General features: G+C 61.4%; 1 protein-coding gene across 1 annotated transcript; it reads left to right on the top strand.

Annotated features, from left to right (window-relative positions):
* The first annotated feature begins 542 nt into the window (after positions 1 to 542).
* LMNA (lamin A/C) lies at positions 543 to 23,170 on the top strand. Its single transcript, XM_082333100.1, has 12 exons — positions 543 to 1,000; positions 17,169 to 17,325; positions 17,497 to 17,622; positions 17,748 to 17,918; positions 18,015 to 18,140; positions 18,248 to 18,468; positions 18,558 to 18,762; positions 18,893 to 19,000; positions 19,190 to 19,309; positions 19,395 to 19,493; positions 20,780 to 21,037; positions 21,666 to 23,170. The coding sequence occupies exons 1-12, from the start codon at positions 651 to 653 to the stop codon at positions 21,696 to 21,698; spliced, it is 1,974 nt and encodes a 657-aa protein (XP_082189226.1). The 5' UTR covers positions 543 to 650; the 3' UTR covers positions 21,699 to 23,170.
* The last annotated feature ends 857 nt before the right edge of the window (positions 23,171 to 24,027 follow it).

The raw sequence follows: 24,027 nt of genomic DNA, 5'->3' as shown, positions 1-24,027 counted from the left end.
GTCTGTGATGCCTCGCGGTTCTGGGGTGCCCTAGGCAATGGTGTTTTGGGTGACTTGGGACTGTGTATTTGGGTCCCCGGAGCCCAGAGTTTGGGGTGCTCCAGGGTCCTGTGCAGCCAGGTGCACCAGGACCCCCCAGCACCCCGGGGTCAGCTGCCGGGGTGCCGCCTGCCCTGTCCTGTGGGGCAGCGATGTCCTGGGGGTGCCCAGCCCGGGGGTGCTGGGGGTGCCTGGCTGCACCCCGTTGCTGCAGCCCCTCTCAGGGAGCACTTTGCCCTTGCCAAGTCCCCCCAGGCTGAAAGCCAACCTCAGCTGGGGGGGGGGGGGGCACTAGAAAAGGGGGGGGCACGGGGTGTTTGCGAGGGGGTCACCCTGGGCTGCGCGCCCCACAGCCACCCTCCCCAGGTCCAGGGATGCTTTTCCAGTTTTTCCCAAGCAAGGGCCTTGACTGATGCAAGTGGGTTGTCTCCACCCAGGGTTTCGGATAACTCCACCCTCCTCCTCCTCGCAGCTCCTCCTCCCGGTGCACAGCCCAGCTGGGATATAAGCAAGTCACTCAGACAACCAGGAGCAGCCGAGACAGCTGGGTGGGTGGCGTGGGACGCTGAGCCGTGACCTGTGCCGTGTCCTTCGCCTCGACGCCGGACCCCATGGCGACGCCTTCGCAGAAGAGGAGCACCCGCAGCGGGGCTTCGGGGACCCCCTTGTCCCCCACCCGCATCACTCGTTTGCAGGAGAAGGAGGACCTGCAGGAGCTCAATGACCGCTTGGCCGTCTACATCGACAAGGTGCGCTCGCTGGAGCTGGAGAACGCCGGCTTGCGGCTCCGCATCACCGAGTCGGAGGAGGTGGTGAGCCGCGAGGTCTCGGGCATCAAGGCTGCCTACGAGTCGGAGCTGGCGGATGCCCGCAAGACCTTGGATTCGGTGGCCAAGGAGAGAGCTCGGCTGCAGCTGGAGCTCAGCAAAGTCCGGGAGGAGCACAAGGAGCTGAAAGCCCGGTGAGTGCCCTGGGGACGGGAGGGACCGCGGCGGGACGGTCACTGTCGTCATGTTTGGAAGGGAGCCGGGAGGGAGGAAGGAGCGACCTGGAGGAGGCAGGGAGAGGGGAAACCCGTGACCCGGCTGGGGCAGGAGTGTCCGTGGCAGGGACCAAGAGAGGAGAGAAGCTCTCCCGGCATTCCTGCTCTCCCTCCAAGCGCCATCTTTGGCCGGGATGCCCTTGGAGGGGGGGATCTGGGAGCAGAGCTGCGAAAGCCCGGGGCCGGGGCTGCGCGGACGTGCCCCGGGCTCCTGGGGAGGGTCTGTGCGACGCGGGGCGCGAGCGCTGGGCTGGCGGCCCCTCCGCGTTCGTCATCCTGGAGCTATTCCTAAACGCGCTCCAGCGCAGTCCGGGAAGCGGTGCCAGCCAGCTGGCTCTGTCCTGCCCACAGATCTCGCCTGCTCGTCCTATTTTCCTCTGCTGTCTTTGGCATTGGTTAAAGAACCTGCTTGGGTTTTGTTTGCCTTAACCCTCCCTACGCCGAGCTGTTCCCGCTCTGCAGGGTCCCCTGCTTGGGGGCAAGCAATGCTCGGGCAACGCCTGCATCCCTTTCCCGTCAGCTGGCTCTGGGTGATGTGCTCCAGGTCTGCTTTGAGGCTCAAATCCCCCCAGCCCCTTCCCCTCAGGTTTCTCTCTTTCCCCTCCTGACATCAGAAATGCCCACCTCTTGCCACCTCCCCTCCTCGGGACCGGGGCAGACGCCCAGCGCAGGGCCCCTGAGGACACGGGTCCCTGCGCGGGGCTCCCTGGCCGGTGTCACGCTGCTGGCCGGGCCGGGACCGGCCGCCGGGCTTCCCCGGGGCTCTGCCAGCCCCCGCGGCATCGGGACCACAGCCCTGTCGCGCTCAGCTCCTCGAGTCCTGCTCCGTGGACGGAGGAGCAGGTCCCTTTCCATCATCAGCTTTGGCTCGGGGCAGGATCTGGGCTGGGCAGTGGCGGGACAACCCCCTCTTCCTCCGTCTGATCTTTTGCCTCTTCTTCTGGATACCTCATTTTTGAGTCTGTACCAAATGAGGCTAAAATTAACTTCCTCAGAAGATGCCATAAATATTCTACCTACTGGGAAGGGAGCGAATGTGCAGCCTTTTACAGCTGTCTTTGAAAGCGGTGCAGTGTTTTATATTTAGCTTTCTGTTTCCCGTGCGCTGCTGCGGCTCTGTCCCTAGATAAGGCGGCTTTGCTCGTCCCTCTCGCTGCAAGGCAGATCCCTGCTCACCAGATCCCGAGGAGCTGGCGAGCTGAGCTGTCTAAAGGCTTTTGCTGCCTTATGCAAACCCAGAACTATCTTGGCTGCGATCTTTCGAGGGCTGGAAAAAATGCCCGGCCTGCAGTCGTCCCTGGCTGAGAGCTGCGTGCTCAGCCCGGAGCTGGCTGTGCTGCAGATCCGTCCTTGCGGAAAAAAAAAATATGTTAAGCTTTTCCCTGCGATGGGCTGCGTTCCTGGAGCTTTCTGTGCTTGTTCCCTAACGCTGACAGATCCCCCTGAAGAAGTGCTTTGACTCGAGGGGATTCCCAAAGAGCGGCTTTCGGTTTGGAGGCGGGTTTCGGTGGGGTTTCAGACCACCGTATTCGGAGAACGGGTGGTGAGCATGGTTTCTGAAGGAGAGAGGTGTTTCAATGTGTTGAGTCGTCTCTGAGTCACGGTTCATGAGATGGAAGAGCAGCTCGGCCGGGGGAAGCCGGTGCTATGCATTCCTGCCTCTGGCGTGTCCCTGCTTGCTTGGGTGGTGGCGTGGGGGCCGCTTTCCACCCCCCAAAATCCCTGCGAAGGGGCTGCAGCTCATCTCGCGTCACTGGGGACCTTCTCCATGTGGCGGAGTTGCTCAGAGAGGGGCACAAATCAGCTGCCAAGCTGTGATGTTGCTCCTAGGGCTCACTTTGGCGGGGTGCCCCGAATCTTTCGGGAATGGGGCAGCCACGAGCCCGACCCTGCGGATGGGTCGGAGGCGACGGGGTCGGGAAGGGCCTGTGTGCCGCGCTGGCGGCAGTGCGGCCATCGCTGCGCTCTGTTATCTGGCTGGGCAGGGAAGTACCGGTCCCGCTGGCTCTGCCTGCCCACCCCGACCCCTGTGTCAGAGCCTTGTCCCCAGCAGTTTCGCTGACCTCACTGCAGCGACGTTTTGCTGGGCTAATAAATAACTCGGTACCCCCTTCGCTCTCCCCGTCAGCCCCGGGGGAAGCGCTGGGTATCTCCCGCCGGGCAGGCGGCTCTGGGGCCATGTTATCAGCACCCGCAGCATTGCCGCTGCCCGCGGCCGGGGTTGTCTTGCCTGTGCAGAAGGGAGGGTGGGGGGCTGGGGGTGCCGGGGCATGGCGTGGCGTGTCTGGCCGCGGGCACGGTGCCCGGCGCTGGTGGAGTCGGTGGGTGCTGGGCCCACCCCGGGAGGGAGAGGAGCTGGGTGCCCCATGGGGGAAGAGGTGCTGGCTGGAGGGGGACAGGGTGTGCAAACAGGAGACCAGTCTCACCAGTTGCTGACGCACTGGTGCAGGAGCTGCGTGGGTGGAGGAGGGTCTGGCCGGCCTGGGGCAGAGCTGGGTTGAGCGGTGCAGGCAGCTGCCTGCCCTGTGCCTCCTGCCACCCCTCTCCTCCTGGCCGGCTGCTCTTCCCTTTGGGCTGGACCCTTCCCGCTGCCTGTTCGGCTGCTCGCGATGCCAGTCCAGCAGGGGCTTCCCAAAGCACCCACCCTGGCTCCTTGCACCAGGGGACCCCCATCCCTGTGCAGCCTGGTGCTGGCTGTGCCCCCGGACAAGGGACCCCCTCCGGGCACCGCTGCCTGGCCCTGTGCCGTGCCTGTCCCCAGCCCCTGGGTTTCCTTGCTGGCTCCCCGGCCCCGTGTGGCTGCTGGCTGTGCCGGAGCCGCGTTTGAGGCGAAGCAGAGGGTGCGGCGAGGGCGGCCGGTGACTCAGGGGTGCTGGCAGCGCCTGGCATCGTCCCCTCCCGGACCGTGGGGAGAGCCCGGACCAGCCTGAAATGCCCCTGTTCCAGGTGTCCCTGACCTGCGGTCCCCAAGGAGGGGCAGGCAGGTGGGGTTGGAGGGCACAGGCTCCAGCACGGCACCGGGCTGCTGCGGAGAGATGCTCTGCGCCCCGGTCCTGCCCGTCGCCGCCTCTCCATGAGCTGGCCCCTCACTCGCAGGGGGAAAACAGGAGCCACAGCCCTCGCCTTGCCCCGCTGAGGATTCCCCTCATCCCGGATCCTCGAGGCAGAGGTGTTTGTCAGTGCAAGCCCCGCTTTGGGGGCGCAGGGGTGTATGGATACGGCCCTTGGGCACCTCCATCCCCGAAAGAGGAGCCCCGGGGGGGGTCTCGGTGCCCCGCTCCCATGGGGGCAAGGGGTGGCTGGGCTGTGGCCGGCTCCCTCCTCCGAAACAGGAACCAGGCCCTCGTTAGCAGCACGGCTGATGAATGATGGCTTCCTGAATTGCAGCCCCTAACCTGATTAAGCCAGCGCCTTGGCAATCCCTCTTCCTCCCCAGGCCCAGATCTCATCCCTGACCCTAATGAGGAAAAATCTGTTTTCCAAAGGTCGTTGCGGTGAGGGAGCTCATCCAAGGGCAGAGCAAAGGAGGCAGCAGCCAGGGTGCCAGGAGGGCTGGGGTGAACCCTGTAGCCCTTCCCCATCCCAGGTGGATTTTGCCTAGTGATGACCTTGAAGGAAGGAGCAGGTAAACGGCACCCGTTTACTGGAAAAAGGTGGGGGGGGGAAAAAAGCCTCCCCGCCGCAGGGCCGGGCGCTGCCTCTGTGCCGCCTTTAGCAGCAATGTGCTTGCGCTGGAACATTTTGCGTGGGGGAGAAACCTCAGGCTCCTGGGCTGTTTCCCCCCCTCTGTCTCATAGAAACCCTGCCAGGGAAGGAACGGTTTGGCTCGGAGGAAGCTTTGCCCTTTCGGAGCAAACAAAGAACAGCTTGTGCAGCCGGGTGATGCTTTGGGGGAGCAGGCGATGTGGAGCCGGGGCTGGTCCGGGACACCCCATGCCCCTCGGGGACCCTCTTAAACACGCCGCCTCTGAGTCTCCAGCGCTCTGGACAGATTTATTTTCCCCTGACATCGACTCCTGACAGCTCTGGATGGCCGGGCGCGCCTGCACGGTGCGGCGCTGAAAGGCTCGGTGGCAAAAACCCTGTTGCTTTGAGGCTTTCATTAGCCCCTGGCTATTTCTGTGCGGGGGTATTTCTTGCCTGGGCAAACATCCAGCCCCCCTTTTTCCCCAGCTCCCCGAGCAGGACAATCTCAGGCGGAGGAAAATGCTCCAGCACTTTCATTTTGTGGCTCTGCTCTCGTCACTGGCTGCATTCGCCAGCATTTTCCAGACGCTGCTGCTACCCTGTCCTGCTGCAGGGCTGTCCCCTCGCTGTGCCGCCCGTCCCCGGGGATAAGGGGAAGGAGAAGAAATCCCGTTGCCTTCAACATATTTATTACGATAGGATCCACCCTGGCAAATTAAGGACTTTAACCTCAGAGCTGGGGGATTAAAGAAAAGCAATTGCGAAGGGAAACGGGGCTGGTTTTGGGGTGGGAATGTATCCGTTCCCCGTACAGCGCCTAGCGCGGCGCGTCCCAGCCTGCCCTGGCCGTGCTTGCTGCCACAAGTGTTTTTCAGCCTCGCGCACGTCACTTCAGTTGTCTGAATCCCATTAACGCTTAAACTTCAGAGCCCAGCAGAAGTCGGAGCCTTTCCCGGCTCGGCAGAAGCATGCGAAGAGGGTGGCACGGCTGGGGTGGGGCACGCCGAGCTGCTGCCAGCTCCTTATTTTGCTAAATTTGTGCCCTTTGGGAGCAGCAGTTTCCTTCTCTGCTGTTGGCAGCCGGGATGGGAGGAAGCCACCGGAGTTCTTCCCCCGGTCCTGGCCAAAATTAGGGCTGGCGTGGAGGAGTCCCTGGGAAGCATCAGCCCAGCGGGTTCGGGATGGGCTGTCCCGGGGTAGAGCTGGGAATCGCCTCCCGCTCTCCTGCTGCCAGCTGTGTTGCCCATTTCCCCGTCCCGCTCTCTTTGCGAGGCCGTTTGCCGAGCCTGCTCCTCCATGACTGGCTCGGCACCTTCCCAAACAGCTGAGGCCGGTGCCATGTGAAACCCGTATCTGTCTGGCTGCCGTCAGTCACCCGCAGCCCCTCACCGGGGCGTCGGGGCTGGGTGCCCACCTGCCTCCGCTCCCTGCCGAGGGCTGAATAGCCCCAGTGTGAAGCTGAACAACTGCAAGGGGCTGGCACGGTCCCCCGGCCCCGCTCGGTGCGGTGGCAGCTGCAGCCCCGTGCACCAGTCCCTAGCGCAGAGACGGCTGCGCTGCAGCCCGGCTCTCGGCCGTCCTGGAGAAGCCCCGTTTCGGTATGCGACGGGCATTGCAGCATGGCGGTGAGCCCCACGGCGTGATCTGGGGCTGTGGGTGTAAGGAGAGCCAAAGGGGGGTGGAAGTTGGTTAATGAAGTGCATTGAACCGAGCCCGCAGAGAGGCCACAAAACCAACCTGGGGTTAGGACACCTCTGTTCCTGAGCGCCGCTGAGTCAACATCGCCTGTTGTCGATCGTAAACCAATTTCCTTTCCATGATGAAGGTGAACGTGCCTGTGGCTGGGGTTATCATCCAAGCCGTAGCCAACCGTGATGCTCTATTGCTGCCTTCCTGGTTTAGAGCCAGGAGGTGCAGCAGCGATAGAGGCAAAGGTCCCCAACAACCCGGGCAGCGTGCACGGTGAACGCCCCGCCGCCTCTACTTTGCCCTGCTTAATTACGGGGTTGCACCATTGGCGCCGTGTCCTTGCAAAGAGGCGATGGAGCCGGGGTTAAGAGCAAGCAACAGCTCTTCTGAAGCTCTCGCATTTTTGCATCGGGGCTGTGAGTGGCCCAGAAGCACTTCTGTAGGAGAGGGTTTCCGATAGCGGAGGTTTCTCAACCCTCTAGGGACAAACGCCACCTCCAGCCGCTTGCTCTGGCTCCTGCTTTCAACGCCCGCGTCCTCCTGCCATCCAGCTTGGTGCCCCCAGCCCTGGCTGAGCAAAGCTTGGCATCCCCCTGCCGCAGCGCTCCGCTGGAGGCCGAGCTCGGTGGTGCCAATTTGTTGGGGTTTTATTTAATAACAGTTTAAGGACATGCCTTCTCCATTAAAGCGCCAGCTCTGAGTCATGTGAGCCCAAAAAAAAGTTAAGCTCTTGACATGAATGTGCAACATCTGGGCTTCGAAGGGGTAGGAGCCCACAGGAGACTTGGCCCTAGTGCTCACAGGCACCCAGCGGCCAAGGGCACCCGGCTGTTTTCCAGCACCAGGGGTGGCCGATTGCCCCATTGCGCTCCCAGTCCCCACTGGGAAGAGCGACTTGTCCCCCTCTCCTTGCAATTTGGTGGCCGAGCAGGGCTCTGGGCTCACCGGTGGCTTTGGGGAGGGCTCTGGATCCAGCCCTGGCCGCGCTCGCAGAGCCTTGGCAGCCCGGTGCCGAAGCAGGACGGGAACGGTAGCAATAACGTGAAGCCCTGCAAATGGTGGCAATAAAACCTCCGTGCCACTCGCCATGGTTTTTTAACGCCTGTCCCTCTCGGTGGGGACAGGGAGGGAGGTTGCAGCGCAGGAGGAGGAGGAGGATGGAAGATCTGCACTGGGGCAGGAGCAGGGGGATGAGTCACGCTCAGCTGCACGGCTTGGGCTGGAGCAGGGTGCGGCCGCCGCGGGGCCGTGCTTCGCCACGTCTTCGGGAGGCCCCCGGCTGCCACGCTCGCCTTCCCCTTCCTTCCTGGCGTGACGGGTGCCCGCAGATAACCCGCTCCCCGCCAGCATCTGCGGGGTGTGAGGATGCTCCCCCACTCATCTCCCCACAGCCCTGCGGGCACTGGGAGAAATTAGGGAGAGTTTGCAAAGCTGAGCCTTCGCGCCGTGGGCTTTAGGGGGGAAGCAGAGTGCTGGGGAGAGCAGGTTTGCTCCTTGGCATCACGCTTTTGCAGGCTGGGTTGCACCCGGAGCCCCCATTTGCGGGGCAGAGACGCAAACCCGCAGCATGCATGTCCCAACTAGCAAGCGGCGATGCTTTTTGCAACCCAGCCTTGGCTCTGTCGCTCCAGTACAAAAAGCTGCCGGACTGGGGCATGCCCTGTGGCGAGGGCTGAGCAGGAGGGAGGCAACGGTGAGGCTGAAGCCTCTCGCAGCGGCCCCGTTGGCAGGGCGATGCTGCGCATGCAGCGATTGGGGCTGAATTGCACTTTCTAGGGATGCCACGTCCGCGGTCCCCGCCGGTGGGGAAGTGGTTATTTCCTGCACACATGTCGAGCAGGCCTGGGCTTCATCCTGGCGCAGCGCGTGCTGGCAGGGAAAGCGGGCAGAGGTGCGCCGGGAGCATCTGCCGCACCGGCTGCCTATGGCAGAGCGCCGCAAAACGCCGGCGTTCATCTTCGCCGCCGCTCGTCCCTGCGCCGAGCTGCCTTTCCCCAATGGCACCGCGTTCGGACCCATCCCGGCAGCCACCCTGACGGAGGCGGTGACTCACGCCGGCAGCCGAAGCGGGCAAACAAGGCGGCTCCAGTGCAACCCGTGCTGGCCTTGCCGCCGCTGCATGCAAACAAACCTTGTGGCAATGTAAACACCTCGCCTGCCTTTATCTGCGCTCCGGGAGCCGGGATACCAATCGCGTTTGTTCCCGGGAGGATGGGTGGCAGCTGGATCCAACAATCCCCTGCTTTGTTTCTTAAGCAAATTTTGCTGGCCGGAAGCTTTACGTACTCAGATTTATGGAAAATGGGGTGAGCTGCTGCTGCTGCTGGAGAGGAAAAAGGAGACCTTGAGCTCGCTCCCTGTCTTGCCTCTCCTGGGTCCTCTCCGCCTCGTCCCACCTTGCCCAGGGACGCTGTTCCCCGCTGAGGATCGGTGCGATGCAGCAGGCACCGGCTGGGGTGCAGCTTTGTCCCCGCAGCGGAGCTGGGACAACGACGGCCCCATGAGCAGAGCAACCTCCTCATTGCTTTCCGTCACCCCACCTCGGGGCTGCAAAGCTTTGCATTCAGAGATGCCGGTGGACCGCAGGTGTGTGCAGAGGGAAAGGAGGCCACCGCCACATTTGCATGGTGCCAATGCGTTTCCTTGCTCCCGGGGCTGGGATTTGCATCCCTGTTCCTTCTCCGCTGCCCCAGGTCCTGGCCGCATCGCCGGCTCCCAGCGAAACACGAGCTTACGGCTGTTTTTCCCCCCTGCCCCAACGCTCCCGATCCCGAAGACGTGATTAATACGAGTGACTCAGCTCACTGCTTTTAACCCTCTTTGCAAGGCCTCCCCCCGCCGTGTCGAATCCCCAAGGGAACACCGGGAATCTGCACTTGGTCTTGGTGCTTTAAGGCGGTGTTTTATAGGCTTTGCATTTCTCATTCGTCAAGAGAAGGATGTATTAAAGGCAATCGAACGTGCTGGGATTTCTGTGGAGGTGCAACACTAGGAGTTGTTTTAGGTGCCAAAAAAAAAAAATTACGTACAAAACTTTCCCATTAAGTTTGAACCCAGTTATTGCGAAAACTGGGATTTGCTGTGTCGGAATAAAATAGTCCAGACTGAGCAAAATCCCTTAAATTTCATTCAGTCCAAAATGTAACTGTTGTGTGAATATTTGCCCGTTATATTAAAGATACGGAACTGCACTTGTCACCGTTGTGACCGTTCACAGTATTGCAATGAATACTTCGAATTTCCTTGTTATCACCTCTTCCCGAAGGCCGAAGCACGCCCAATGCAGGCTTAAGCTTGAACCGGGCTTTTATATTATAGACAACACCGCAAAATGTTAGTAAATTCTGGATTGGAAAAACAAGCTTTCTCCTTGTGCCTTTTCTACTGAAACCTTGTCCGCAGAAGATGGGAGGTGAGCAACGTCGAAGGTGGGGTATTCACATATTTGAGCTACGTCTAAAAAAATTGTCTTTCCAGCCCAATTCCAGTCTTTTTTAGAGAGTTCCTTTTTCCTGATGAAGGACGTTATTGCTTTAATCTATATTTAAGTTGGTTTAAGTCCAGGCCATCAAGTGTCTTTTAGATAACCGGATTCAGAATTCTATGGGAAGGCAGCAAAAGGCAAGCTGGCACGTTGATGACGCATGGCTTGGGGTCGTGCCGAGCTCGGGCGGGCGAGCGGGGATTGATCCGTGTTTGAGCGTGGCTTTCTGAGCAGTCAAGATGTTCAGGGGGGTTTTAAAGTCTTCGGTGATTTTTCTCAACGGCAACTGCAGTTTTTGCAAGCGAGGAAGCAGCCCTCCCTCTGGAAACCCCAGGATCAGCCAAAGCCCTGGGGACCTGCACAGACAGAAACGTTGGCCGGGTTTTTTCCCGTGCACCATGCAGACAAATTGCTGAGCTCTGCTTTGGGGACAAACCTGGGGCAGGACCAGTCTTGCTAAATCAAGTTTCAGCTGATGGCATGTAATCCCAGCCTGGAGGCCTGGCTTCTTCCAGGTAACCCAGGGTTTTGGTGGCGAAGGGAATCCAGAGGGAAATTTTGCCCTTGTTTTGCTCGCTCGTCCCCGAGGCTCAGCCACGAGCGGTGCCGGGGTCTGCACGCTGCTGGCACGGGTGGCTTCCAGCAGCTGATGCTCACTTGCTCCTTCCCAGCCCTTTGCATCCTCTTTGCATCTGTCTCCTGGGGCTTGCCGCACCCTGGAAAAGTTAAAGGCGGCTGTGCAAGGGGGTTTCGCAGGCGGCAGGGCACCGGCAGACGCGGTGGGAAGTTGTTGCGCCTGCTCCACGCTGGGGTACGCGTCTGTGGGGAATAAATCCTGCCCCTTAGTCTGTGCAGCCACATAGATGGATGCAAACCTCACCTGGGGCCCGCAAAAGCGCAGCGTGGGCAGCGGAAAGCCAAGTCCCGTCCGTTCCCCATCGACTCCCACATGGGTGCTGGCAAAAACCCCTTTTCCAGCTATAAAACCCCTCTGGTAATACCACTCGCCCCTCAAAACCGCGGAGCCCTCCTGTTACTAGGGGGGACTCAGCCCAAACAGCAACCTCACTTGATGACTCGGGATTTCCATTTCGAGCCGCTGGCGAAGGCTGAGATGAGTCACCAGCGCTGGCGTGACAGCCCCGGACGGGGAGCGAGTGACACCGGGGCTCCCCAGCCAGCACGGGGTGTGTGGGGCTTTTGAATACATGATTTATTCTCTGAAATCGTGTTTCTGGCTTTTAAGTAGCGAGGGGGGCCATCGGTCCACGCCGCGGTCACGCGCTTCGATTTGTTGCAGTGCTGATGAAGCCTAATTGCTTTTCCCCATCAGGGGAGGCGAGGCTGCGGGGAGCCGGGGCGTATCCCGGTGCTCCGGTGTATCGCGGTGAAAGGAGAAAAGCTCCTAAAGGCTTCGTGGGGAGCGTTCGTAGCCGATTCCTGGAGGTATCAGCTGCGATCGGGTCCAGTCGCGCTGGGCTTTGTATGCGCTCGCAGCTCCCAGCGAGGCTCCTGGTGATGGGGTTTGTGGAGGGACAGGAATGACGCAGGTTTTGGGAATCCCAGGCTGAAGGGTCCGTTTGCATCCCTGTGAAATGCTCTTTTCTGGTTCCCAACGAAGCAGCGGTTTTGGTTCATTTCTAGGACGCAGGGAAAGGCCAGATCCCAATTCCAGGAGGGGGAAGCCCAGCTCTTAGGAGATGCCAATAAGCCGTTCTCGCTCCGCTGGGGCCATGGGGAGCTGAGCGAGCCCCACGGCCCCAGGGATGAGCGTGCCAGGAGCGTGCGGCATGGCCGGCACCAACCCTGGCACCGGGAAGGGGCTTTGGCCCAGCCGACACTGGAGGGTGGAGGCTGTTTCCACTCGTCCTTGAAGGCGGCCGGCACTGGCATCCCCTGGCTGCCATTTGGCAGGGGTTTTGGTGCCTAACAGGATGCTGGCTCCGTGCAGATGTTGTCCTCGCTATACATCGCGCTGGCTATTTACAGCTCCCCTGCTAGGAGACGGCCTTATGTTTATCCTGGTGATTTGGCAAAGGCGCAGCGGCACAGATGAGTCAGGAGCTGGGAGAAGCTGCTTTGCCACATTCCCATTGCCCCACCGCAGAGGTTTTCCCAAGACCGCCTTTCCTCATGCTGTCCTTGCTGCTTGTGGGGCCCTGGTCCCTGGGATGGGGGAACGAGCCCTGGGATAAGGGGGAATGAGCCCTGGGATAGGGGGAACGATCCCTGGGATAAGGGGGAGCGATCCCTGGGATAGGGGGAACAATCCCTGGGATAAGGGGGAGCGATCCCTGGGATAAGGGGGAGCGATCCCTGGGATAAGGGGGAACAGTCCCTGGGATAGGGGGAGCGATCCCTGGGATAGGGCAGAACGATCCCTGGGATAGGGGGAGTGATCCCTGGGATAAGGGGGAGTGATCCCTGGGATAGGGGGGAGCGATCCCTGGGATAAGGGGGAGCGATCCCTGGGACCAGTCCCAGGTGCTGAAGGCAGCGCAGTGCAGAGCAGCAAGCCCAAGGTGGGGCAGAGCAGGTTTTCTGGGTCCTCCCAGCAATCACATCCATCGCAAACCTCCTTGGGCACATGATGCCTCTCTTGCCTCAGTTTCCCAACCTGTAAATATGTCGTAAAGCCTTTTCTGGGGTAGCGGTTCCCCACTCTTGTGGCGGGGTTGCAGGGGAGCGGGCTGGCATGTCGCCTGCCTCCCTGGCAGCAAGGTGAGAAAGAAATCCGCGGTCCCTGGGGATCTGCAGGCGTGCAAAAAGATTTATCGACGGGGCATGAGCCCGCGAGCTCCCCTGACTTGGCGCTTTGTCAGGGGCGGGGTGGCTGCGATTTGGAGGCAGGGAAGGAGGGGAACGCCCGTTTCTCCCACTGGCTCCATCCCATCGCCTTTGGTCTCCTTCCAGCGTGCGAAGCTCGGCGCTGCCCGTTGTCGCTCTGAACGGCAGCCGCGGGAGCAGCCTCGTGCTTCAGAAATGGCTCGTGGTGATTCGTAGTAGGGTGAAACCAAAGGGTGTTTCCTAAAATGCATCTCGTGGGCTTTGGCTTCTCGGAGAGGGTTGGCACCTTTCCACCAGCCGGGCAGGGCGCGTGCCCAAAGCTGCTCGCCGCCCGTCAGCTCCGACGGCTCTGACCGGTCTCAGCTTTTCCAGAGGGAGAGCCCAGGTCTGCCGGGTTTCTGGGCTGGGATTTTGGGGCAGAGCGACGGGGAGCGACAGCAGCTCCTGGGCGGATCTGCGGGGCTGTCCCTGAGCCTTCTGCAGGGCCCGGCCGCCCGCAGGGTCTTCAGCCCCGGCCCTTTTTGAAGCCATCGCTTTGCAGGCTCGTTTCTGTGCCTGTGCTGAGCACAGTCAGAGCAGGTCCAACTTTCCATTAACATTTGGATTTTCTGGCAGGTCAGCTGCAATTTTCGTTCTTTTTTTTTTTTTTTTTCCTCCTTCCTGCTTTTAAAAGCTAAAAATAAAACGTCTTGAGGCCCCTTTTCCCTCCATCTTTTCTCTTGAGACATTTGTTTCTTGAGGATTCGGTGCCTCTGTTGTGTTTTCTCCTCTTGGCTTCGATAAATGCTTGTTTTTACACCCGGCTCTCCTGGCACAGGGGATCAAATCCTGCGGGATGCTGAGCCCCTGGCCGCAGGCACGCAGCCCTTCAGGGTGGATCTCTGCTTCTCTTTTGGCTGGCAGAGGATTTGGGATCTTTTCGGCTCTAGCAGGCAAGATGGGGAGGCCAGCGAAACCCTCCGGGGAGGAGGAGGAAGGTCCCCGTTCGTCCCCTTGCCGAGGGAAGTGGGAGCGACGCAGCTGCCATGGAAGTTTTTATTTTTAGCCCAGCGCCAGCTGGAGCCCGGGAGGCTGCGGGCGAAATAAAAGCAGGACCCAACGGGAGGCGAGGGGAAAACCCAAATCCTGGCTGGGCTGGAACGGGGATCGCAAGGGCTTGCGTGGACCGGTGGGCGCAGGGGTCCCTGGGACGGGAGAAGACTTGCGTGCGTGCTGAAATCTCGTCTGGAGGCTGCCGTGTTCGGGGTCAGGGCTGTGTTTTGAAGGAACATGGAGGGAGATGCTCAGAGCCGTGTCATGCAGACCTCCGGACTCGCCGGAGGAAAGGACAGGACAGGACAGAATTCCTCTCATCCCTCTCCTTCCTGCAAAACCTGCTCCCGAGCTGAGCCCCGCAGCCGCCACCGCGCAGCCCGGCCGGTGAGCTCCGAGCTGCCGTCCCTGCTCCTCCCGGCTGCAGCCCAGAGCTGAGCACCGCAGGCTTTTAAGGAAAAGGGATTTGTCCTCGAGTCTTCTGGGATTTACCATGGGGCTTTCTAGGCATCAGTGCGTTTTGCCCTGGGCTCTGGATCCCTCCAGTCCCCGGACAGGGCAAATCTGTCCCCACTGGTGTAACCCTCCAGTCTCAGCATTTTCCCCTCCGTATTTCACTTATAAATGGTCCTGGCGGCCCCTAAAGAGTCGGAGGCTCCAGGTTGTGCCTGGCGCTGCACGTGCCACAAGCACCATCCCAAAGAGCCGGTGACCCCGAGCTGTATCCAAGTCTTTGTAGCCAACACGGCGAGCAAAGAGCTACAGAAGCAAAATGCCAAGGGCGAGCTTTTCCCGGAGTTAACCAGTGGTTAACTCGATCAAGGAGAGCAGGATCAAACCCTGCCGGCAGCGCCGGGGTGGCCACGCTGGCTGCAAGGGCGAGCCACTGCCAGATGGGAAAACTCAGCCTCAAATGTTGTTTGCAATGAGCTGAGGAGGCTCCGGATCCGCTCCCAGATGGCATTTTTGTCCTATGAGTCAGTGGCATGAAAGGAGTGGGTTGCAGGGGAAGTACCCGCCGGCGTGGCGCTCGGGCGGCCGGCTCCGGCAAGCGGGACCGCGGTTCCCCGCAAAAGGGGGCTAATGGAGTACGGCAGGGCCTCGCACGGTGTGAATATCTCGGAACAACTTCTCCGCGCTGGCTCGGGTCGGAAAGCAGAAAGAAATGCAGGAAAATCTGCTGTTGGCCAAGCAAGGAGCTTCCCACATGCGTGCAAATCTGGGAACGCCGGTTCCTGCTCGCCCTGGTCCCCGTGGGCAGGAGGAGAGGAGTTGAACCACCTCCTCGGTGTCTCAGGGCCAGATCCTGCAGCCGGGGCAGGCTGAGCACCGTCTGTGCCGCAAGCCCCTCCCTGGTATTTTTTTACCCATGATCTAATGGCGCGGGTGCGTGCTCACCGCCCCAGGAATGTGCACCACGCGCCGGCGTGCAGCCAGCGCTCGCCCACGGCCGAGGGGGCACCGCAGCCGGCGCCGGGCCCCGGGTGCATCCTGCCTCCGCGAGTCCTACACCCGATTTTGAGGGAGGCAGGGTGACAATCTCTGTCATGAGCCGACAGTGCAAGCCACTGCGGTGCTGACGGCCACCGGGTGCCGCAGAAAGAGCATTGGGTCTTTTCTTTTTATAGGGCCTACCAAAATAGCGTCAGGTTGCGTTTTGGTGGTTTAGCCGGATCAGATTCCCTATGCAGACAGCGATGTGTCTCGAGTCTGCTGCCTGTAAGAAATGGCCTTGACCTGCTGTCGGGGGGCTTAAACAGCAAGGGGGGAAACGGAGGCACGGGATGGCGCGGGGGCTCTGAGGTTGCACAGCGATGCTGGAGGCCGGGACGCCCGTCCCCAGTCCTGTACTGGGAGGAGGCTGGGGCCACGGGGGGCTGGCATCGCTGCTCGGCACCCACCAAGCGACCGTGGCGGGCTGAGCTCACGGCGAGGCACGTCCACACCCGGGGCAGCCCCCGGCCCCCGCTCGTCGCCCGGTGCCCTCCAGCCGCCCCAGGGAGAGGCACCAGCCTCCCGGCGCCCTGCCGCTGCCTCGCTTGGGCAGCTCTGGCCGCAGCGCGGCTTCTGCACCCTCCAGCACCCTCGCTCCTCCTCGGCTGCCGCCGCACCACGCAGCCCCGGGCTGCACCGTGCTACGCTGTGTGACACGGTTCTGCACTACGCAGTGGTGTTCCGCACTGTGCCGCGCCATGGCACACCGTGCCACGCCGTGCCGCACCGTGCTCCACTGTATCGCGCCATGCTGCACCGTGTCACACCACGCTGTGCCGTGTCACACCACACTGTGCCATGCCATGCCACACCGTGCTGCGCCGTGTCACACCGTGCTGCACTGTATCGCGCTATGCTGCACCGTGTCACACCACGCTGCGCCGTGTCACACCACGCTGCACCGTGTCACACCATGCTGTGCCGTGTCACACCGTGCTGCACTGTGCCATGCCATGTCACACCGTGCCGCTCTGTGTCACACCGTGTCACACCATGCCGCTCGGTGTCACACCGCGCCCCACCATGTTACACTGTGCTTCACTGTGCCGCGCCGTGTTGCGCTGTGTTGCTCTGTGTCACACCATGCTGCACTGTGCCATGCCATGCCACACCGTGCCGCTCCGTGTCACACCGTGTCCCACCACGCCGCTCTGTGCCGCACTGTGTCACACCATGCTGCACTGTGCCGTGCCATGCCACACCGTGCTGCACCGTGTCACGCCGTGCTGCACTGTGCCGTGCCATGCCACACCGTGCCACTCTGTGTCACGCCATGCTGCACGGTGCCATGCCATGCCACACCATGCCACTCCGTGTCACGCCATGCTGCACGGTGCCATGCCATGCCACACCGTGCCGCTCCGTGTCACACCGTGCCACACCACGCCGCTTCGTGTCACACCGCTCTGTGTCGCACCATGCTGCACTGTGCCATGCCATGCCATGCCTCACCGTGCCGCACCGTGTCACGCCGTGCTGCACTGTGCCATGCCATGCCACACCGTGCTGCTTCGTGTCACACCATGCCACACCACGCCACTTCGTGTCACACCGTGTCACACCGTGTCACACCACGCCGCTCCACCGCCGGCCTGGTCCGCACTGACCTCTAGTGGGTGCAGCCGGGCCGTGGGTGTGCGCACCGCCCACGGGCGTTACAGCCCTCAGGCACCCCTGCTCACCCAGCTTTCCCCAGCCCTTTCTGCGCCCCAGTAGCCAAACCGGTGCTGGACCCGCCGGGTGGCCAGGACCCGCCGGTCCCTTTGGCGGGTGGGTGTTAGGTACAATCCTGCAACTGTTTTTGGGGCGGAGGGGTGCGGCGCGATGCTCTGTGTGCTTGGGGTGGGGGTTCGGGGTGCGACGCGTGGTTTCTCCCTGCCGCGCCGCTCACCCGCGCCGTCCGGTGCGTTGCAGGAATGCCAAGAAGGAAGGGGACCTGCTGACCGCCCAGGCGCGCCTCAAGGACGTGGAGGCTTTGCTTAACTCCAAGGAGGCCGCGCTCTCCACAGCCCTGGGCGAGAAGAGGAATCTGGAGTCCGAAGTGCGGGACCTGAGGGCGCAGGTGGCCAAGGTGAGCGGTGGCAACAGCCCTGTCCCCAGCTGGCCCAGGGACCCCCCAGGTCCCCTCTGTGCCAGGGGACCGTGGGGCACAGCTGGGTGGTGGGTGCCTGACCGGCCCCGGGTGCTGTGCCTGGGCAGCCCCCAGGAGCCAGCCGTGACGGTCCTTCTCAATTCCCTGCAGCTGGAAAGCGCCTTGAGCGAAGCCAAGAAGCAGCTGCAGGATGAGATGCTGCGCCGCGTGGATGCCGAGAACCGGCTGCAGACGCTGAAGGAAGAGCTTGAATTCCAGAAAAACATTTACAGCGAGGTGAGCCGCGATGCGCCGCTGCGGTGCCGGGCTCACTTGGGATAACATCCCCCCCATGTGTTGTGTCCCCATCCCCAAGCCGATCCCACCCCGAGGTGACACCGTGTCCCCTGACCCGTCCCCAGGAGCTGCGGGAGACCAAGCGCCGCCACGAGACCCGGCTGGTGGAGATCGACAACGGGCGGCAGCGGGAGTTTGAGAGCAAGCTCTCCGAAGCCTTGCAGGAGCTGCGGAGCCAGCACGAAGCCCAGATCAGGCTTTACAAGGAGGAACTGGAGAAGACCTACGGGGCGAAGGTGAGCAGCACCCACACGCCGCCGTCCTCCTCCGACCCTGCCCTGCGGAGTGCCGGTGGGTGCTGGGGATGCTAAACCACCCGTCTTCTCCTCCAGCTGGAGAACGCCAAGCAGTCGGCCGAGAGGAACAGCAACATGGTGGGTGCTGCCCATGAGGAGCTGCAGCAAACCCGCATCCGCATCGACAACCTCTCCTCTGAAGTCAGCCAGCTGCAGAAGCAGGTGAGTCAGGACCAAGGGATTCCTCTGGATGTCCGCCCCCGGGGATGGTCCCCTTCTGGGGATGGCCCCAGGTGGAGCGGCCACCCTGACCTTCCCTCCCCACACAGTTGGCTGCCAAGGAGGCGAAGCTGCACGATTTGGAGGATATTCTGGCCAGGGAACGCGAGACCAACCGGCGCCTGCTCTCCGACAAGGAGCGGGAGATGGCCGAGATGCGGGCACGCATGCAGCAGCAGCTGGACGAGTACCAGGAGCTGCTGGACATCAAGCTGGCTCTGGACATGGAGATCAATGCCTACCGCAAGCTGCTGGAGGGCGAGGAGGAGCGGTGAGCGTGGGGCACAGCACCCAGCGGGCTATGGGGGTCCTGGCCCTTGTGTCCTCACTGGTTCCATTTCTCCTTCTCCTCCTGCCCAGGCTGAGGCTGTCCCCCAGCCCTTCCTCCCACAAAGGTGCATCCCGTAGCCACATGTCCACCCCGGGCTCCTCCAAGAAGCGGAAGCTGGAGGACAGCGAGAGTCGGACCAGCTTCTCCCACCATGCCCGGACAAGCGGCCGCGTCGGTGTGGAGGAGGTGGACTTGGAGGGCAGATTCGTCCGTCTCAGGAACAAGTCCAACGAGGTGCGTTTGCCTCCGGGGAGGAGCCCTGGCAGTGTAGTTCAACCCCACTTCACCCCACGGGGAGGAGGTGAACTGGGACAAGCTGGGGAGGAATTGGGGGATCTCAGGGTTGCTGCTCTCTCTCTCACAGGACCAGGCGATGGGGAACTGGCAGATCAAGCGGCAGAATGGGGATGATCCCCCCATCACCTACCGCTTCCCCCCAAAGTTCACCCTGAAGGCTGGCCAGATGGTCACGGTGAGTCACTGCCTGCTGAGGGATCCGGGAGAGATCCCAAACCCGGCCGGGCCGTTGGCGATGCGGAGCGGTTGGAGCCATGGCGCAGGCTCCTTGGCGCCTGGCTTTTTTGGGGGGACAGACCCGTGTCCCCGGGGTCTGGGCTCTGCAGACCTGAGACGTTGCTTTTTTCTCTGCTTTTCTCCCTAGATCTGGGCCTCGGGGGCTGGGGCGACCCACAGCCCCCCCAGCAACGTGGTGTGGAAAGCCCAGAGCAGCTGGGGCTCCGGGGACAGCCTGCGCACTGCCCTGATCAACTCCAACGGCGAGGTGAGAGCCTGACGGCAGCACCGGCTCGGGGCCCAGGGGGTCGGCAGACACCCAACCCCCCCAACTCCTTCCCTGTCCCCCGCAGGAGGTGGCCATGCGGAAACTGGTCCGCACCGTGATCATCAACGATGAAGATGAGGATGAGGACGACGATGAGGTTAACATCCACCACCGCCATCACCACGTGAGTACCGCGCTGGGGAAGGCGTTGGTCTCAGGGGGTCTGTCGCAGGGATGCTGGGGGAACTCGGGTCCGGTCCCAGTCAGGGTGGGAGGCGGCTCAGCATCACACAGGATCAGGCCTTAAGGGAGAAGGCAGTTGGGAGGCTGCTGCGGAAACAACCACACGGGAGAAGCCAACAGACCTCCAGCACCTGGAGAAGATTACTGCTTGCCAAAAAAGCTCTAGAGGCCTTGCTGGAAGTCATCTCCAACCCTGAGCAACCGTGACCTGCCGTGAAAAGGGCTGGAGGAGCCGGGCGGGAGGCTGAGCTGGTACCTCGCACCACTCGGAGGTGGAGGACAGGATGGTGGGAAGATGATGGACGACACTTCTCCGCGGCAGCTGCTCCATCCTCTCCGCTTCACGAGGGTGCTGGAACAAATCCAGAGGTGACTTTGTCCTTCCTCTCAGCCCATCGCTCCCCTCGCAGAGCTGAAATATGCACCGGGAAGAGCAGCGGGCAGAGAGCAGGCAGCAGGCAGAGAGCAGGCAGCATGCCAGGAGCAGAGCTGCAGCCGCTTCTCCCCGTATCAAAGCAAGCGTCCCTGGCTGCAGCCCAGGAGCCCCCGCCAGCCTGTCCCGCAGGGAGAGAGCTGTCTTGCACACGCGATGCCCGCGCGAATCGTGCGCGGAGCGATGCCGTCACCGCCACGCTGTGCCTCGACGCTGGTGAAAAATCTGCCAGATGCCGTTCCCCGGGGCTCTGTGTGAGAGGAGCAGGATGGGGCCTCCATCATCCGCTTTCCTTTGCCTTCTCTGGATCTGAAGAGCCGTGCCGAGACGGATATCGATTATCCCTGGGCGGAGGAGCCAAGCTCCTGTGGGCCAGCGCCGCCCATTCATCTGGGAGCTGAATCCTTTCCAGGAGCGAATTTCCCGTTGGAAAGCAGGCAGCCTGCACTCTCCCAGGCAGCGAGGAGGAGGATGCTCTTGGATAAGCACAAGAGAAGCACAGTTAAGATGTCTCCCGTGTGCTGAGAGCCCGGGGTGCAAGGACAGGGCAGGACAGCGTGCCAGCTCCAGTAATTTGGGATTATAAATATAATAATAATAATAATAATATTTTATTATTTTTAAACCACGTGATGGAGAGGATGGGTGGAGTGTGGACCCTCTTTGAAGATCAACTTCCAGAGCCCTCCTGGGTCACACCGGTGCCGCCGTGGTCCTCAGGGCAGGGTGCTCAAGGCAGAAGGTGCTCGGGCGGGTGGTCAAGGTCGTTTTGTCTCTCCCCCCGCCACATCTAGGGTAGCTGCGGTGCCTCTGGGGACCCCGGTGAATACAACCTCCGCTCGCGCACGGTGGTCTGTGGCACGTGCGGTCAGCCGGCCGAGAAGTCGGGCAACCAGAACGCCGGTATCAACACCATGTCCTCGGGCTCGTCCACTTCCAGCGTGACCGTCACCCGCAGCTACCGCAGCATGGGTGACTCTGGCAGCATCGGCCTTGGGGACAACCTGGTGACCAGGAGCTACCTCCTGGGGAACTCCAACCCCCGTAGGCAGGTTAGTGCCGTTTCCAGACCCCGGGGCCAGGCTGTCCCTGTGCTGCCGGCTCTCCACCCTGTCCCTCCATCACCCTTTCTCAGCAAGGCAGCGCTGCGGGGGTCCCTCCTCCTCCTCCTCCTCCTCCTCTCTGCTTTTCCTCTTGCCCCGGGCACCTTCGGGCTTGCACAAGCCTCTTTGTGAGGGGAGCGTGGAGTCTGAGAGGGATTGGAAAAGGATGTGGCCATCGCGTCTCCCCACCCCGTCCCACGCTCGGCCCCCTCGGCGCTCCCGAGCATCCCTCATCCTCCGCGGCTCTTCTTCCCCCGCCGCCAAGCATTATTCATGTTGGTGACATGAATATTTCAGCACTTGAATGTTAATACCCTCAATATTAGTCAATATTATTACCCTCATATATCACCGCTAATTCTCAGATTTCTGATTTCAGTGCTATAAATACCCCAGCCGAGGGATATTTATTATACCCCGAGGGCCAGGGCGGATGAGAGCCGGGGCAGACAAAGTCCGGGCACCGTGGGCATCCAGAGGGTCCCGCTCGGACGTTGCTGCCTCCTTCGCAGTCGGAGCAAATGGATAGGAACACTGGGTTATTTTTAATTTTCTTCTTTTTCTTTCTTCCTCCCAGGCTCAGGCTGTGCAAAACTGCAGCATCATGTAACTCTGTGGCACCATTCCTGTGTTTCCTGGCCGTCTTGAGCTAGTTTTTTCCCAAAGCAAAAGAATTTTTTTTTCCTTTAAAAAAATGATATAAAAAACCAAGGTTGGTTTTTTTTTGTTTTCTATAGCAGGAATTTTATATATATATATATTAAAAATGCTAAAAGATGCTTTGATTTTTTTTTGTAAAGAAAAAATCTATTTCTATAAAAAAAACAAACAAAAAAAAGCTTTTCAGCTTCAAAATTTTTTTAAAACTTCAGCCAAAGACACCGAAGAATTGTGTTTACCAAGCAGCCGTGCAGGAAGAGATTGTAGTGTAATAGGTCTTTAGATTATATCTTTTTTGCCAAAGCTTTTTATATGGGACTGGGAGAAGCAAAGCCATCCCCGTCCGAGCCGCGCGCTCCCGCGGGCGGCGGGCATTGCGCCGCGGCAGGAGCGGATCCGCAGAGGTGCTGGGGCGGAGGCCGAGCTCAGAGCCCCGCTGCTGTTGCAGATCATCCTGCCCGCGCCGGCGGGCTCGTGCCGTGGAGGGTTGCTGTCTCAAGCAGAGCACAGCACCTTTGCAACCCTTTTTTTGGGGGGGGATCTGAACCCCAAATTCCCTTTTCTTTCCTTTTTTTTTTAAATTTGTTCCCTGCAGCGCCGGCGCGGGGGGCTCCCGGCAGCTTGCAGGCGATGTCCCCCGTCTCTCCGCGGCCGTGCGGGCATTCCCCCGCTTCCCAGCCCCTCGCCCGCGTGCACTGCCAGCGCTCCACGTACTGTATTTCCCACCCGAGGCACCTCTTGCCCTTTGGATTTTCTTTTTGGTTTTTTTTTCTTTTTTAAGCAGCCGAGTTGTGCCTTAGCCGAGGCGGGGGCCGCTCCGGAGCAGGGCTGGGAGCCCCGCGGGACCCCGCATGGCATCAAGGGTGGATGGAGTAGGGGAAGTGAAAACCCACCGGAGCGGCATCCCGGGACCAGATGGATTTGGCGGATGGGGTGATGGACCTCGCTCCTGCGGGCTCCGACCCAGCGGGACCCCCTTGGACCCCCTCTTTGGGGGCTGCTGCATCCAGTGGGGCTCACCCCTGTTTTACTCAGCTGTGGTTAGTTGGGCTCTTCTCCAGTGGCAGAAGCTCAGGAGCCCGTTTCAGGGCAGGATGAGGCCAAGGATGGGGACGGGGCTGGTTTGCCAGGAGGGCACTGAGGAAGGCTTTTTGTCTGAGTGAAGGGGATTTTGGGGTCCGGCACGGGCAGCTCCCCTCTCTGCAAGGGTCCCTCCAGCCGTTGACAGAGATTTCAGCTTTTTGCCTCGACCGGGGAACGGCCGCAGCACCCCCTGCCTCGAGTGCAGCCCGGGGGCAGGATCAGGTCCCCAGCACAAGCCCCCCACTCCGGCGGGTTCTGGGGAGACCACGTATGTATCTGTGCTTGCAAAGCTTCTGTATTACTGCCTGTATTTCCTTCCAGAATCAATACAGCCGAAGCCTTCCCACCCCGTGTGCTGTCGTCATTGCTGTCTGGGGGGAATGGGGGGGTGCTTTGCTGCACCCCAACCTTGCTCTTGGCACGGGGGGGGATCTCTTTTAGCCCCGCAGCCGGGGCTGGGGCTCAGCACCCTACCGTGGGTAGGGGGAATGCAGGGTGGCCCCGTGCACCCTGATGCACCCAGAGGGGTGCCCAGGGTGGGGTGCTGAGAGCCGGGGGAGCTGGGGTCCTTGCAGGGCCAGAAGCCCCCCGGACCCGGCACTGGTGCAGAGAGGGGCTGGCGGGGAGGGGATGGAGTTTGGGGAGGAGATTTCCTCCCCCCAGGGTTTTGGGGAGCAGACCTGCCCCTGGATGGGATGGACTGGGGGGGTGCAGAGCCTGAGCGAGCCCCTGATTGCAGGTTTGCTCCTACCACGGGGGTGGCCCCGGCACCCCGCCAAGGGGACTCCCCTGCCGCCCCCGGGGCCGTGCCAGGCACTGGAGCGAGGCGGGAGGAGATGCTGGGGCGAAGGAGAGAGCCGTAAAGCCGGCGCGTAATCGGCTTTACCGGGCACAGCGCTGGGGAGCCGCGATGTGAGGGAGCACGGGCGGGCGGCCGGGGCGCAGGCACAACCAGGTAGGTGCCCAGGGTGCCCATCCTGGTGGTACCCCCCACCCCAGTGCTCGGATGCCTGGGTGCCCCCAGCCGCGCGGGGTCACGTCGCCCCGGACTTGGGTGAGCCTCGTGAGGGCGAGGGGTGCCGAGGGGTCTCCGGGGCATCGCTGCCACCTTCCAGCTTTGGGCTGGCTTGTGGGGACCCAGCAAGGTGCCCACCTCCCCTCCCAGGAGGGGAGGTGACAGCGGGGGATCTCAGAGA

Source organism: Platalea leucorodia, assembly GCF_965183815.1.
Source record: "Platalea leucorodia genome assembly, chromosome: 24".
NCBI classification, from domain to species: Eukaryota; Metazoa; Chordata; class Aves; order Pelecaniformes; family Threskiornithidae; genus Platalea; species Platalea leucorodia.
Note: the sequence above shows the minus strand (reverse complement) of the source record. Positions and strands in the feature narration are given on the sequence as shown.

What these genes read in the sequence shown, in the direction of transcription:
- LMNA (XM_082333100.1), top strand. Translation starts at nt 651, where the DNA reads ATGGCGACGCCTTCGCAGAAGAGGAGCACCCGCAGCGGGGCTTCGGGG. An exon ending in TCAGCCAGCTGCAGAAGCAG is followed by an intron (nt 18,141 to 18,247) that starts GTGAGTCAGGAC and finishes CTCCCCACACAG; the next exon opens with TTGGCTGCCAAGGAGGCGAA. An exon ending in CTGGAGGGCGAGGAGGAGCG is followed by an intron (nt 18,469 to 18,557) that starts GTGAGCGTGGGG and finishes CCTCCTGCCCAG; the next exon opens with GCTGAGGCTGTCCCCCAGCC.